This window comes from Ovis aries, chromosome 17 (genome assembly GCF_016772045.2).
Source record: "Ovis aries strain OAR_USU_Benz2616 breed Rambouillet chromosome 17, ARS-UI_Ramb_v3.0, whole genome shotgun sequence".
Lineage (NCBI taxonomy): Eukaryota > Metazoa > Chordata > Mammalia > Artiodactyla > Bovidae > Ovis > Ovis aries.
In genome coordinates, this window is record NC_056070.1 from 18,607,217 (window position 1) to 18,623,964 (window position 16,748).

General features: G+C 35.0%; 1 protein-coding gene across 17 annotated transcripts in view; it reads left to right on the forward strand.

Annotated features, from left to right (window-relative positions):
• ELF2 (E74 like ETS transcription factor 2) overlaps nt 1-16,748 on the forward strand; it is a 97,939-nt gene that overhangs the window by 78,777 nt on the left and 2,414 nt on the right. For 8 of the 17 annotated variants that reach the window (XM_027956268.3, XM_060400997.1, XM_060401001.1 and 5 more), the window contains 6 exons: nt 7,534-7,647; nt 9,211-9,384; nt 11,631-11,669; nt 12,067-12,153; nt 14,464-14,656; nt 16,012-16,362. In XM_027956268.3, coding sequence (XP_027812069.2) covers nt 7,534-7,647; nt 9,211-9,384; nt 11,631-11,669; nt 12,067-12,153; nt 14,464-14,656; nt 16,012-16,362 — 958 coding nt within the window. The remainder of the gene's footprint in view (nt 1-7,533; nt 7,648-9,210; nt 9,385-11,630; nt 11,670-12,066; nt 12,154-14,463; nt 14,657-16,011; nt 16,363-16,748) is intronic. The other 9 variants (XM_027956269.3, XM_012097472.5, XM_060401002.1 and 6 more) reach the window with 3 other exon arrangements.

Below are 16,748 nucleotides of genomic sequence, written 5' to 3' on the forward strand. Positions count from 1 at the left end.
GCGTCAGAGAAGAACGTTTATTTTGGTAAACAGTGGGTGAAGGTGGGGCGGGCGGGAGGGAGTCTTGGCCCTAGGGAAGTCTCCGCAAGGAATTGCCCCCCTTTCCCCTCCCCCCCAAGCCTCCCACCTTAGCGGAAGCGCCTCGGAGAGGACAGAATGGACGGGATTGACAGCCCTCTGGTTCCAATCTGCTCGCTGAGTTGTTCCAAATAAGAACGTTGGTTTCTGGGGGCGGGACTCTGGGCCCGCGCTGGGCCAATGAAGATTGGGCGGGAGTGAAGCTGACAATGTACGCATGGAATTGGAGGGAAGAGGAGTGTAAACACGGAAGTGGCCGCGGGGGTGGGGGATGTGCAGCGCCACTGCTGCAGCGGAAGGGCACGGACTTAAGTTACATAGAAAAAGCAGCTTTACTTAATAGCAGACAGCGCAGTGAGAGTCCTGAATAGGCGTAGCAGTGCTTGAGTACGATTTACTTACTGTAGTGAACATAAATATTCCTTTCCCTGGGTTTTGTTTCATATCGCCATCGATGGGAATTGGAAGATGGGGAATAGTCATCGAAGAGCATTGCTGGGAAAGGTCTTACCGTCTGTTTTCCATCCATTGTTTTTAGGTAGTGAAGTTAGTAGTTTGGTTGGGGAAACTGTTTCAATTCGGTTGGGAGAAATCATAAATGTATATTTAACAGAACTTAATCTTTAAAATGTAATACTGCAGAGCCCCAAAGAAAAATCACAGTGAGTAGTGATGAAAGCACATTTGACAGTTATTTTCTAATTAGAGCAAGATCATAAATATTAGTGAAAAAGGGGCAGAGTACAATGAAAACTTGGTCCCTTTGTGTAAGTTCAGTCTATTAATAATACTGTTTGAATTAAGGGATGGAATTTTTGGCTTTATATTATTGGTACTAACAATACTTTTGTTTAGGTCAGTCTTGTTGATCGTGTACCTTTTCAGAAACGTTCCTAGTGGTTATGAGAACTTTAGGATAGTCCATGCAGTTAGAATTTTTTAAAATACTGTGAAGATAAGAGGGCTTAATTTTGCCAAGAGATCCTTTTTATAAGCTTTTGGCATTATCAAAACCGAATGTGATCTGTAGATATTTTGCTAGGAGTGGATACATACAGTCTAGTTTTAAAAATACAAAAGTTGTATCTTCTTTGGACGAGATTTTTTTTTTTTAAGTGAAATGCTGTTTTCCAGTTCTGCTGCATTTCACAAGTATATACAAATTTTACAAGTGAAGTTTGTGACAATAGTGTTCTGTGAAGAATATATTTTAATACAGTTGTTTTCAAATATTCCCTCAGTCATGTTCATGTAATCTGAAATTCCTTTATAAACTGTTTTAGAAGGAAATTTGAGACAGGTTTGCTAGTTTATCCAAGGTTTATTCATTGAAAAAGTTGGGGAGGAAATGTGACCTGGAAAATGAAGAATCATGGATCTAACTTTTATTGCTGCCAGTTTCCAATAATGTTGGGAGAGTAATGTTAAAAGGGTTTGTATTTGTAAATGGACATAATGATACTTTTATTCCCTTGAGCGAAGTCATAAAGTGTTAGAATTATTCTTCACAAAGCTTTACAGTCTAATTGAGGAGACGGGTGAAAATCTATATAATACATAAATGTTAAATTTAATTACAGTGATTGCTATATGGGTTTATGATAAGTGTAGAATAGAATGATAGTAAGGAAAACTTTTAGAGGAGATAAGCTTTAAACTGAATATTGTTAGCATAACTGTTGTTTCTAAGTAGGTACAAAGCACTTAGAATTACCACTACTATTATATGTTAAGATTTTAGAGGGTATGGTTTTGCTTTTATTTTCCTCCTTTAGAGACTTAACTGTCAACTTTAGCTATCAACTTCAGCTTTAGTTATCAGTGTTTATGTTGTCAGAGGTGTTTGAATGAAGAATGAAGTAAATATAAATACACTTGTTTATTAAAAATAACTTTCATTTTAACATACAAAATACTTCTTTGTAGTAAAGACTTGACATACTTTATTAAAAACTTTCACTGGCAATATGATACATGAGAAAGAGCCTTGACCCTGAGGTCAGGAGATAGGGATCTTCATCCAGCTGTCACTAAACTGCTCTTTAAAGCTTCATTTTCTGTAAGAGAACAGGATTGACTAGGTGATCTCTACTAACTTTTAAAGCTCTAAAACTATAGGCAGCTCAGATATATTTAATGGAAAGTGAAGGTTCTCATTTTCTTGGATTTATTTACACCATGTGAGTGAATTTGTCTAAGGTCATTATGTAATGGCGAGGTTAACTTCTTTCACCAATCTTTGTAACAAACTGGAGCTTGAGGTTGTGTCTGTATGTTGAATAAGACACAAGATATAGTTTATTTAATAATATAGACCCATTTTTAGTCTGTAAGGATAAATAAGTATTCCTTAATATTTATGCAAAAATGTTGTGTACATGTGGTCTTCGTTTTTTTAAGACTGCAAAGAGTTTAAAATAGTCTCCCTTATCATGTACATACATTCCTTGACTTTTTTCTTTTTTCATCTTTTTTTGAGAAATTGAAAATTGGGAAAGTGGAGAATTAGAGAATTGAGAAATAGATTAACCAAAAGTATTATTCTGCTTTAACTGAGCTATTGAAGGGAAGGGGGGAGGGGGAAATTTTTCTGGAAATGCAGCCTAAGTATTTTCCCGGACAGAAGAAATCTGTCTAGTTTGTCAAAATTCATCATGAAATTTGAACTTGAAAATCTAATTTATTATAAACAGGAATACCTAGTATCAACCTTGAAAAGATCATTAATTTGAAAAAAAAATTAGCAGGCAGTGAAAAAATGAGGGCCTGTGTTGAAATAAAATTGGAAGAATGGCATTAATTTTTTAAAAATTTATTTGAAAATGTGTTTAAGAAATTACTCTTTAGAATTCATTGCAGCATTAGTACTAAAATTCATAAAAAATTGAGTTAAAGAGTAAGTTATCAATATGTAAATAGTCATTCCAGGTAGTTCAACATCAATTTCCTTTAGGGACAGATTTAACTGGTGGAAAGGGGCAGGCAGGAGAGTGTTTCTGATTTTTGAAAAGTTAAAAAAAAAAAACCATGTGCAAGTAAGTTGACAAAATACTATTATACTTACGGAAATGGAATCATAATTTTTTGTCCGCACATTGATTTTATGTTTAGAAGCTAAAACTTACAGAAATATGAGGATGGAATTTGGGTGTTTTTAATTATGTTTGATTTTAAATTATACCTGTGGTTCTTAAAAACTGAAATTCCTGGGAGTCTGTCCAGACTCTTTCAGGGGAATCTGTGCAATCAAGTTATTTTCATGATAACGCTAAGACATGTGCCTTTTCACTTTTACGAATGTTCACAGGAGTTTTCTAGAGGCTACATGGCTGGGATGTAACAGATGAAATGAAGCAAGTATGAGAGCCCCAATGTTTTCTACTGTGTATTAAAAAGATTTGCAGAAATGTGAACTAAAGCTACTCTTTAGATTTTTGTTTTTAAGAAAAAGTTACTTTTTATAAAAAATGTAGAAGATTTTTTAGTTTTAATTTCAAATAGGATAAATATCTAAACATGAGACTTACATAAGAGAAATCTTCTTTGTGGTCCTCTCTGTGAGTGTGAAAAGATTCTCTGACCAAAGATGTTTTCAAATAGCTGTACTATAGTTTAATTAGTCTACACTTTCAGTACCATAGTGACTAGCCTTATTTGGTGATTGAGTGTTTGAAATGTGATGGATCAACCAAATTTTCAATTTTATTCAAACATAAAAACTAAAACAGTAGAAAACTTCTTGACCATGTAAATTTCTTTTACATGTTGAAAAGGCAATGTTTTTGAATATACTGGGTTAAATGAAAAGTACTAATATCACTTTCCACTAACTTTTCTCAATTTGGCTGCTGGACATTTAAAAATTACATGTGGCTCTTGTTATCAGACAGCTCTACTTTAGAAAATTATTTTATTCTCTTTCTGTTCTTAACCTTATAATCAAGCTGTAGAAAGTCAAAGGGGCACAGGTGTAAAGATGGAGACCTTTACCTGTTCTCCTTTTCAGTGTGTTCATTTGTGTTCTTTACTCATCTGTTACTGTTACAGTCCTGGGACTTCAGAGAATAAGCTGTGGTAAGTCAGGTGCGGTAGCTGAGTGATGGCCTTGTAAATACTAGTTTATGGTCTTGTAGGAGAATACCACTATCACCTAATGAAGTGTTTTCTAATTTTTTCCTTTGGCTCTCAAACTGCTGTTAATTTTTATTTTTGACTTTTAAAAACATTGTTATGAGCTAGGTCTATTGCCAGCATTCTCTTCTGCAAAGCTGAGAGGTATGTCTCTTGTCAGACTTAATTACCAAGTTTGGTATTTAGTAACAGCTGTTGAGTGAGTCTGGAATCGTCTACCATACAAACACCAGTTGATTAGAAAGCTAGAAATGGAACAAGACTCTTACCAATAGTAAAGGAGGGCATAAGCAAATTTAATTTTGACATTGATTAAAATAGTTTTGAAATTTATTTGATACAGTTAGTTTTTCAAGGAATGTTGACCAGCAACCTAACTACTAGTGGTAACTAGTTGATGTGCCTATCAGATAACTTTTTGCTTCATTGTTTCTATTTTTAAAATGAGTTTTTTTTTTTAAACTCCCATAAATTTAATACATAGGCCTAGAAAAACACCAGTAAATCAAGTTTTAAGTAAGAGATAATAATTCTTAGGTGTCACTTGTAAGTTTGCTTACTTTGATGGCACAACACTGTTTTATTTACCTTAAGAATTGTGCAGAATTTTAGTTGTATTTGAATTATTATTTAGTTATATTTGTATTCAAATTGTATTTGAATTACTGATAAGAATAAAATAGTATTGAAAAGTTTTCAGTTATTACGGAAACTTGAATAGGAAAAATATTTCTTAAATTTCTGTTACCAAAAACTACTTGTTGACTTATGTCAACAAAAGAGTAAAAGGAGATAGTGTTCTCTTTTAACAGAATGGATTAAGTATTCATGGAAACTGTCAAATTATTTTGCATCTTTGTTTTGAAATATTTTACTCCTGTTTATCTTTTCGATACTTTCTGAACTATTTGTATAAGCTTCATGAGGCCAGAGATCTTTCCACACTTGTATCTCAGGTTTGTAGCACAGGGTAGTGACTGTACATAGAGTATAAGATCTGATCATTCGTTCATAGAGAATTTATGCATTTTTAATATTCTTCTTAAATTTGTATGTTTTCTCGTTACTTTACTATGTACATGTACAATATTTTAGGGAAATAATATTTTGAACTTAGAAAGGGGAGGTTGAGGTTGGAAATAAGAGCTAGGAAATTTTCACTGATATAACTAACATGAAATCATGGTTTTGAAAATATACCTTAAGCTATGTAGGAATTCGGGGCAGTATAATATGTAACTGTTTGGAAATTTTGTTTATAACAAAACATTAAAATATCTGGTAAGATTCTGTTGCTGTATTATTATCAAATACTCAGAGCTCTAACTTTAATATGGTAGAGTTTTAGGGTGTGCCTTAATACAATTACATAAGGAATTAGTTTACCCAGGGTAGTTTATTAATAGCACCTCAGACAACAGCTAAATTGCAACACAAGCAGACTTTAAAGAGAATGAAGTTCTTAGAATAAACTTTAAAACCCTGAAACTGCTTCCCAAGGTTCTTTAATACACATGAGTATTGTAGGGAGGAAATTTGGAAAAAAAAAAAAAACAACTTGAGAGTGGTAATACATTTTATACTTACTAATAGTAAGTTTCTTAAAGTTGAGCTAGAAGGACTGATTGAATCCTCTGCTTCAGTGAAGCTGCAGATAAGAGTAAGCAGGGTCACCTAAAGATAGATTTACTTAGAGGTTTGGCTGCCTCTCTGGAACTGTTTAGCTTTGAGCAGATTTCCATAAATGGAAAGAGCAACTGGAGAGACTCGGTACCTTGGTTGAGAGTGTGGATGATGTGCAACAGGTGGTAAAGCAGTCACTGGATTTTTTATAAATGCTCTCCAAATGACTGGTGTTTAAGGCTGAGGCCTTAGCACTTGGTGAATTTTGAAACTAAATGAAAAAATCTTTTTCAAGTAAAAGCTTACTAGAAATAATTTTAAAAGATGGTTATCTTTAGTGTATAGAACTTGTGAATTTATAATGGTTTTATGAAATTTGTATATTTCTTTTAGTCCTTGAGAGGACATCTTGAGAAAGATCTATCAAATTAGAAACTATTAAACATATTTGTGTTTCAGAACCTCTTACAAAGTAGAATTTCAGTATTTCAAATCAGGGTGTGAAATTAATACATCATTAGGATAATGAGTTTGTGCTTGGATTGCTACTTTTCCTGTAAGGTCTGTAGGTTGTCCTTAACTTTAATAAATAAAAGAAATACTTACATACCTACTCTATGAAGAGTCTATGTTAGGAACTGTAACAGATATAAAGATGATTGAGACAGGCCTCCCTTGGGCTTCCCTGGCAGTCGGTGGTTAAGGCTCCATGCTCCCACTGCAGGTGGCATGGGTTTGATTCCTGGTCTGGGAACTAGGATCCTGCATGCCATGCCATGTGGCTCAAAAGCTGGCGGACACGGAGCTAGCCCTCCCTGATCTCATGGAGCTTATACTCACACAGAAATGATAAGAAAGTATCACCATTTATTAAATTCTTAAGGAAATCACTGCATTTAATTCTCAAAACTGTATGAGTTAAGTGATATTACTATTTAGTGAAAGAGGAAACTGGGCCATACAAGGATTTAAATTACTGGCCTTAGGTTACAGAAATAAGTGGCAGAAACTAGAACCAAAGCTTTTTCATAAATAATTTAATCAGCAAAGCATAAAGTAAGTGTTAGAGAAGTTACAAAAAGTGGCAGAATTAGGAAAGGCTTCATGAAGGCCGGGGTTGGGTGGGGGGGGGGGGTGGATAGGAGCACTCTCTTTTGTCTTTCTAAATTTTTTGGGTGAGACCCAGCAAAGGCCAGTGACTTGAAGAAAGCAGATAATTGTGAAGAAAATTTCTAAGTTCTCTGGTGCACTCACCAGGAGGGTTTGTAAGAATTGAACTAATTCATTAAAGTAATTTAGAAATATGAGTCTCTGACCGATTCTGGTAGGTGTTAATCCCCGATTTTAGTAGCAATATGTTAAAATTACAATAGACTTCATAGGATTGTTAATCTACAGCTATCCTCCCCCCCACCCCAAGTTAGTTTTGGCCTAAAATTGATACAGAGTTCAAATTTCAAGAGTCTGTCTGTGTTTTCCTTTGGATAAGATTCAGAAATTTCTAATTAATCTCAATAGTTGCTTTGTAATCAACATTCATTTTATAAATGGCAGGTTTGTTTTAGTTTTTAAATTATTTCTGTAATTTGTATAGACTAATATGTATTAATGGCTTATTTAGAGTTATGAACTAAACATGAACATTTAGTTCAGTAATGTGTTCAATGCATTTTTATTGAGTGGAACTTACTTTCCCTCCAGTGGAAGCATCAGTTCATAGCAGTAATGCACACTGTACAGATAAGACAATTGAAGCTGCTGAAGCCCTGCTTCATATGGAATCTCCTACCTGCTTGAGAGATTCAAGAAGTCCTGGTATGTGAACGGTTCTTTTTTATATTAAAGATATATCATTTCATGTATCTAGAATAACAAAAAATTTTTTTAATCCAAGGGAATTGTTGTTCTCAAAGTCTGTTGTACATAAATATCTATGACAGCAGTAACCTGTCAATGTTCACAAGTCTTAAGTGCTTTAAATACTTAATTTTCAAAATAATTGAATCAGAAGGTGCCCACTGAAGACAGATAAATGTGAAATTGCTGTTTCTGCTATTGTGTCTCATTTCCTTAACTCTGGGTGAATGAAACCTTAAGAGCATGGCTGGAGAATGGCCCATGGAAGCTGTTGCCACCTGTGGCCACATCGTGTCCTTCCTTCAGTGATAAAGGGCAGTAGTTCTGGGACTACTCCCTGGAGGAGAGAGGTGGCAGTGTCCACCTCTCTCTTCACACTCCCTTCAGGCTTCAGGTTTTCCATTGGTTTTGGTCTCTTTTTACAGATTGCCTTTGAGAATCTTTTTGTCCCTAATTTTAATGTCCAAATGTTAATTTGACTTAATATGGTAAGATTGACCCTTCTTTTAGGGATTTACAGTAAATACTAAGATCAACTGTACTTTTTAATGAGAGTAGTAATCCTGTGTGTTATTCAGGGATATGAGAAGAACATTAGTGCCTATTGGTCAGTGTATTAATCCATAGTAGTGTGTATTAATCCATAGTAGTATGTATTAATCCATAGTAGTATGTATTAATCCATAGTAGTATGTATTAATCCATAGTAGTATGTATTAATGGAAATGGAAATGTCATATCCTAGTTACTCAGGCACATTGAAAGGAAGCCAGAGCAACATTATTGTATGTAATAGAATACTAAAAATATGTATGCAGCATTTCAGTGACCCAAAATATTAGGGACTGTTCTGTTAAATAAAAGATTGAAAGATGGTACTCATTTGGCTATAATGAGCAGGTTTTCTTTTCATATTTAAAATGAACTGTAGGAACTTCCCTGGTGGTTCAGGTTAAGACTCAGCCTTCCAGTGCAGAAGGTACAGGTTTGATCCTGGTGGGCAAACTTAAGATCCCACATGCCTCGGGGTGCGGCCAAAAGTTATTTTAAAAAAAGAGAGAGAGAGCCATAAGTGCCTGCTTTCACTGAATACGCTTCTATTATTTTAATGTTATACCAGGTGTATGTTTTACCTTGTTAGAGAATAATGATGAGTAAGTAGAAGGAAAATAATTATTAACTCACTGTTATACTGTTTTATTTTCAACTGTTTTCCCAATTGTCAAAATGATACAGTCTTTTACAATGAACTTGAAAGTATCTAAAGTGTGAAGCAAGGGGGTTGACTCTCATGATCTCCCCCTTTACCCAGAAGATTAACATTTCCTTCAGGTCGAGTTTCTTTGCATCTATTTACTTAACGTACTTTAGATCATATTGTATATTCAACAAATTAACCTCAAGTTCTTACCCTGCTTTGATGAATTCTTAGTAACCTCACCTTTGCTAAAAATTGAATTGTCCATGCTAAGAGGCATTAATGGGGGTGGGAAATTTAAATTTTTCAACTTTTTTTTATAGTGGAAGTGTTTGTCCCTCCTTGTGTATCAACTCCAGAATTTATCCATGCTGCTATGAGGCCAGATGTCATTACAGAAACTGTAGTGGAGGTGTCAACTGAAGAATCTGAACCAATGGATACCTCTCCTATTCCTACATCACCGGATAGCCATGAACCAATGAAAAAGAAAAAAGGTAGGGTGTATTTACAAATTTCTGGGAATTTGGGTGAAATTTTTTCTAGTATCTTTTTTCTCCATCAAGAGAGATGGGAAATATTTGCTATGCTTATAATCAATGTTATACTGATTAGATACTCTCAAAAAATTGAGATTTTTAATTGTGTCTTTTAACATGTTCATAGTGTCTAAGGGAGTTTGTATTTGAGCCCTAAAAGTAGTTGCCCCAAAATGAGATTATAGTAAGAGCTTGATATACCAAAGGGGTCCATGGGGTTGCAGAGTCAGACAGGACTGGGCGACTGAGCAACACAGAAGGAAGATCAGGGCGTCGCTGCCCATCTTTCTACTTTCTGATCCTTTTAGGCACTTGGTTACTTAAAAATATTCTTGACTCTGTTTTTCCTAACCTTATCTTCCTACTCTTTTGTGGACATTAAAATAAAAAGCCCAATTTTCTTCCCCACAATCTTTGGCCTTAAAACACCAAGATTGCCCGTAGGGAATTCTCAGGGGACTAAACTCACCATTGGGTAAAGAGCATTTCCACTTACTCTTTGACTCCTGCTGAAACCTGTGTTCATCTGATCCTGGGGAAATACCCCAGTCCATCTCCAGCATCCTGAGTGGGTTCTTTCTGTTTGAATCAAAGGTAAAACTTGAAAGAAGTGAAATTCTGTGTAAATTCTCACCTAATTCCGCTTTGTTCTCTGCTCTTTCTGCACATTGGGGGAGGCGGGGGTGGATAAAATCAAAGGCAAAAAATAAGGGGGAAAGTTGTATTAGAAATAATGGTATTATCTAATCATTTATTAGGTAGCAGTATTTCAGATTGCTATGATGTTCACAGGTCTGTGCCTCATTGCTGTGAGGGACACAACAGAGAAAAACACAGTTGCCTTCTCTCTTATAGATTATATATGTATTTGAGATAAGGCATGGATGAGAGAATTTAGAAGGAAGAATTACTTTGCGCTGTAAATGTTTAAACAAAAGGCATACATGTAAATAACCCTGTTTACACACTGCCCACTGTAGCCTTTGGCTGGTTGTATCTTATGCAAACTGTTACAAAATACCTAAGAAAATTTTAGATTTACATGAAGAGAGAAAAGACTATGAAAAGCTGGGAGTATTTAGGGAGCCAAGATCTCTAGATAAATAGGTTGATCTGTGTACATGGTGGTATGGTATAAACCAGAAAATAATTTGCCAATTTAATTCTAATCTTATGTATTTGAAAATAGGTGGTCTTAATGAATGACAGTTTAAAAATTACATATAACACTACCAGTTATTCATTTGTGGTTAAGGACATTTGGGACATAGAAAGTTAGGTAGGTTATTTTTAATAGTAGGGCCTTATTTTTATTTCTAGAGCTTTTAATATACTAATGTGCATTATAAATCTCCAAGAGATGATTACGTGCAGTTCTGAAAGTTAATTTGACTGTAGAACCCTTTTCCTACTGATGAATAACCTATTTGTCAAATAACATGATTTGGGACATGCTGCTTTATAAGAAAACAAGCCTTTGGGGACTAACTTTTCTATTAAGGAGTTGGGCTTTTGTGCTTGAATTTAGGAGACAGAGAAGATGTTGGGTCTTATTACTGACTGCATATTTTGTACATATAAATAGTATTTAAATTAAGAAATTAAGCTCTACTTTTAAATAGGATAGTGGTAAACTTAGTTTTAATTTTTGCCAAAACATACTTCTTATTGATTAGAATTACCATAATGAAATCCTAGACTATGATAGCTATGCTTTTTCAAATATACATTAGGGCATTTTAATGTAGCTCTAGATAATCCTTGTTAATGAAGAGTAGAGACATCAGAAACCCCAGGTGTATGGCAATCACCAAATTAGTAATATTATACTTACTATTCCCAGTCTCATTCTTGATACTTCCCTTGCCTGCCAGTGTTCATCCTCCAGTGCTGAGGGTTGAACACAACACATTTCAGAAATACTCCTTCCTTTCTGTAGAGAAGTGTAGCTCTTGCTTTTCTATTCATTGTGGCTGTGGGACTGTCTGAGCGTGGCTTAGGGCAGAAGTGAGTGAGGAGAAACAAAAGGGGACAAACATTTCTTAGACATATAAAGCAATTACTTGGAAGATTTTTTTTTTTCTTTTTAATCTTTATACCTGCACGCTGAGGTGGGGAAATTTATGCTTAAATTCTGGTGGATTGATTGGCTCAGAGCAGTAGAGAGTGTTTAAAATAATATTTTTTACTTTTCCTCATTTGAGCTCAAAGGGCTTCGCAGATTATCAGATCTTCTGCAATAGGTAGGTAAAGCTTTTTCTAACAATTCTGTAGAACAGAAAACAAAAGTTTATACTAGAATGTGTTTCCATTGCTACATTATTGGAAAAGGTTAGCAAATTGAGGCTGTGACCATGTAAATAATAGGTTAGTAGTACCTGACTTGCCATATACATTGATTTTACTATCAACGCAAAGAGGGGTCGCAGAGTCAGACACGACTGAGCGACTGAACCGCTGTAATTTATATTGCAGAAGTGCTTTTAATGTTCCTTTTAAAAGCAGCTTTTATATACACAGTATATTAATCCATAAATTAGTGTCTAGTTTCATAAATAATGTGTTACCAAAAAGCCTGCTATCACGTTTCTGTTATTTTTCCTGTTTTCCATGTATGGTTTCAATATGTTCTTTTTTCAGTTGGCCGTAAACCAAAGACCCAACAGTCGCCAATTTCCAATGGGTCTCCTGACTTAGGTATAAAGAAGAAACCCAGAGAAGGAAAAGGTAATTTGGGGAGGGCTGTTTTGTAGGCGAGATGGATATATTTTTTTCCCCCCAGTCAAGTACATTTGTAGGAAAATTACTTCTAGTACGCACGGTAGTGCTGTCTTGGATTGTAATTCTTAATCAAGGGTGTATGAGCATCACATGGGGAGCTTTTTCAAACTTATCTCTGCCTGGTCCTCACCCAGTGAGATTCTGTAGGCATAGAGAAACTGTAGGGAGTGAAGCTGGGCAAGCATGTGGATTTGGAAAAGGCCCTAAGTGCAGTCTGATGCATACCTGTGTTGTTTTGGATGATGTGTGTATGTTTACACCCATCCTCGTGGAGAGTCAAATGGAGTCACTTACATTTGAGAAGGTTTACAAAACTAAGACTTCATTTCTGATACATACTTTCTTAACTGATAGAAGCAAGGTGAATTTACTTTTCCAACCAACACATTTCAGTCATGTCAGTAGGATGTCTAAACAAAAATTTGACGTATTTAAAAAAAACTGATGTGTATATTGAATTTGTATATTCTCGTTAAAAGCAAAAAAAATAATAAGCCTTCTACATTGTCTGCTCTCTTAATTTGTTGGATTAAGTCTTTAATAAAAAAAATTAAGTCAGTAAATCTACCAAGAAATTTGGTTAGATTTTTAAAAATCCAGTTATGTAAACCTCCATTTACTTAGGAACTGTTATTCAGTTTGGGACAAGTTTAGGATAGTTTTATTTTCTTCTCCGTCTTTGGTTGTTTTACATTCCTAACATCTTAGATTTTATCTTTTAATTTGTATTGAAAACCTTAAAACTTTATTAGTAGTAAGTGTTAGAAATTTGAACTGTAAATATAGTTATTATTGTTTTTATAATTACTCCCATCATTAATGGTATCTCATATTCAAAGACCTTATGTTTACCATGAGAAAAAAATTTTCAGTCAAAATCATCTTTCATTAAAATTTGTTTTGTATTATTAAACCTGAGGCAATATGTTGTGTGAAGATTAAAGTCGTTACAGTCACACCTGGATTAAAAATCCAGTCAGTGCTTCATCTACTACAAGATTATGATGTCTGCATAGGCTCCATGAATACCTTGTCTGATAAAGAAGGCTTCTTGTTATGAATTCTGTTTTCCTTAAAGCCAGAAATAGAATTGTTCATTTTAACTTAGGGATGATAACTGGAGTGAAACTGTTAAGGATAATCTGAAGAATGTCAATGGGTCTAACTATAACTAATTCATTAGACACAGGAGCATTCAGATCCCTACTATGTACAAGGTATTGTCTGTTGTACAAAAATTTCTTCTAGAATGAGTTCTTATAATCTCCAGGTCATAGACAGAATAAAAATCCCCAGCTACACCTCTTGATTCAGTTGAGACTAATGTAGTTGAAAGTTGTGATTTAACACTGAGAGTCTTTAGGTATTGACACTGATGTAATAGGGCTTTGGAGATACAAATGTAATAACATTGTAAAGTTGAAGATTAATCTTTTTTAGGTCAAGAGAATGCACACAGGGCCCAACTATGGGTTAATGGATTTATTGAATTTTCGGGGAAATTACAGGATGAAAATGAAATGCTAGAGGAAGAGCATCAGTGTTTAGATTGAGTAGTGGAAGCCTCCCCACCCCAAGGTTCTTCTCATATAGCTTGTAACTTGGATCTGAATTTTTGACGATAGTAAAGGGTTAGTGAGCAGGAGTCTAGAGATGACCCAGTGGCTCAGTGGTGGCATATGTATTCTAATTTTCTTCTCAGGACTCTCTTCTATTCTTTCATCAGTTTACAAACCGTACCTAGAGGTTTATGGAGGGAATAAAGAAAAACAGCAGCCTGTCTTTAGTCTTCTCATAACACTGCCCACTACTCCTCCCCACCCTTCCAAAAAAAGAAAAGAGTGATGCTCTCTTCTCTTTGGGACTAAGTTCCTTATTTTACCTACCCACATTCCTTCCTTTCCTTCTGGTATGCAAATCTTAGCCATCTTCCAAGACTTAATGTCTTACCAATCCACTTTATTTTCACTCCTGAGATCCCAAACATTATTTTCTGTTGTTTAAAATTGTGCATGGCCTTATGATATAGTTTATATTGTTTCAAAACTGTTATTTATTTCTTGAATTGTTATTCACTAGACAACACAGTTTGACGCTGTACAAATGATTGATAATATAGTCAAGTATTTAATGGCAGACTCTTAGTACATTTGTTCTTTACCAGTAGTAAATTGATTTTTTTATTCAGCTTAAGTAAATACTTGCTTTTAGTTATGTTGATGAATTTTTAATCAGTGTCTATAATTGTTTTCAAAGGAAACACAACCTATTTGTGGGAGTTTCTTTTAGATCTACTTCAAGACAAAAATACTTGTCCTCGATACATTAAGTGGACTCAGAGAGAAAAAGGCATATTCAAGCTTGTGGATTCAAAGGCTGTCTCTAAGCTTTGGGGAAAGCATAAGAACAAGCCAGACATGAATTATGAAACTATGGGACGAGCTTTGAGGTAAGAACACTTACCTATCTCTTAATACTTAATACTGTCTATTAATACTTAAAGTGCATGAGAGTGCTCAGTTGTGTCTTAACTCTTTGCAACCCCATGAACTGTAGCCTGCCAGGCTCCTCTGTCCATGGAATTCTCCAGGCAAGAATATTGGATTAGGTTGCCATTTCTTCCTCCAGGGGATCTTTCTGACCCAGGGATCAAAACCAGGTCTCCTGTGTCTCCTGTAAGGTGGATTCTTTACCACTGAGCCACCTGGGAAACCTGATATTTAAAGAGAAGCTCTTAAAATCTCTTATTATAGCTTTTAATTTTAATTTGGGTGGATTTTCTAGAGGAGCTTCTTGGGTTTGGAGGCAGATGGAGAGAAAGGTTTAGTCTAGATGGCTAAAATTTGAACACTATTGGAAAATCCATTTGTGGAAAATGTGTGCCTTTAAGAAAATTAAACCCAAATATAATATAGTTTCCAAACTGTGAATTTGTTTTTTAGTTCCTGCAAATTTGTTATAATGGATTTATTGTGATACGAAAATTTTAAGTTTTGTCAGTTTGAGGAGCCCACGTAACTTTGTAATGTACACGGCTTATTCTAATTAAGGGAATCTGTAAATGAACATAGTTTATGTGACAGTAGTCACATACGCCACAAATTCATTTTTACTAAGTATGGTTTAGGCAGTTTTTCCACATAATACCAAGTTGCTTTTATAACCTAAGTAAATCAGAACTAAATTGTTACCAGAATCTGTAAAATCCAGTTGTCCCTTAGTAGTATCTGAGGGGTATAGCTCCAGAACCCTCCTTGGATACGAAAAATTCATGCATGATCAAAATCCCTCATATAAAGTGGGGTAGTGTTTGCTTGTAACCCACTTATATCCCCCATATACTTTACATCATCTGTCGATGATATAATACCTAACACAGTATATATGCTATCTAAGTAGTTGCTATCACATGGCAAATCCAAGGTTTGCTGCTTGGAACTCTTGTGGAAATTTTTTCTCTTTGAGCATTTTCAATCTGTGGTTGGTTAAATCCATGGATGAGGAACTCATAGATATGGAGGGCCAACTGTACAATAATATATTCTGTATTTAGGTTAAATGCCTTGCTTTAATAAAAACAGTGAGCTTTTAGCTAATTCACAGATGTCAAGGTTATAGGACATATGGTACCAAGTTCTAATTTCATAGCTACTTCAAATTCTTACCTTTTGAATGGAGTCCCACCTTACCTCTTACTAGAGTAAGTCAGTGTTTCTGTTAGCATCTCTTCACGGTATTTTTGTTTGGGGATTGTGGAGGGGCAAACATAATATACTTGACTTATTTAATACTTTTTCCTTACAGATATTATTACCAAAGGGGTATCCTTGCAAAGGTTGAAGGACAGAGGCTTGTATATCAGTTCAAGGATATGCCCAAAAACATAGTGGTCATAGATGATGACAAAAGTGAAACCTGTAGTGAAGATTTAGCAGCAGCTACGGATGAAAAATCATTAGAACGAGTATCATTGTCTGCAGAAAGTCTCTTAAAAGCAGCAACTTCTGTGCGTGGTGGGAAAAACTCATCTCCTCTAAACTGTTCCAGAGCAGAGAAGGGTGTAGCTAGAGTTGTGAACATCACTCCCCCTGGTCATGACACTTCACCCAGGTCTCCCACTACTACCACATCTGTATCAGCAACAGCAGCCCCAAGGTAAGTGAGGGAAACCAGTAGTTGTCATGTATTTAGTTTTTAGAAAACTCTTTGGCAAAACTGGGACTTTCCTTTTTTTAATATTTGCATTCTAAGAACTGACTCTTTGTCAAGACTTTGAAAAGTGCTTGGTATTTTTAAATGTACTAATTAAAATATTCTTCTTAAAGTAGATGTCTTTTCTTACTTGAATTGATTTTTATGATTTTATAGATGGAATTTAATATAGGCTTTTAAATATATATATAAATATATTCAGCTTATGTTTAAATATATTCATCTCATGTTTTTAAAATACATTCATCTCATGTTACTGCATGCTGTAAACTTCAGAGCTTTTCGGAACATCTGTAAAGTTGGGCCCACTAGTTTTACATATGCTGGAT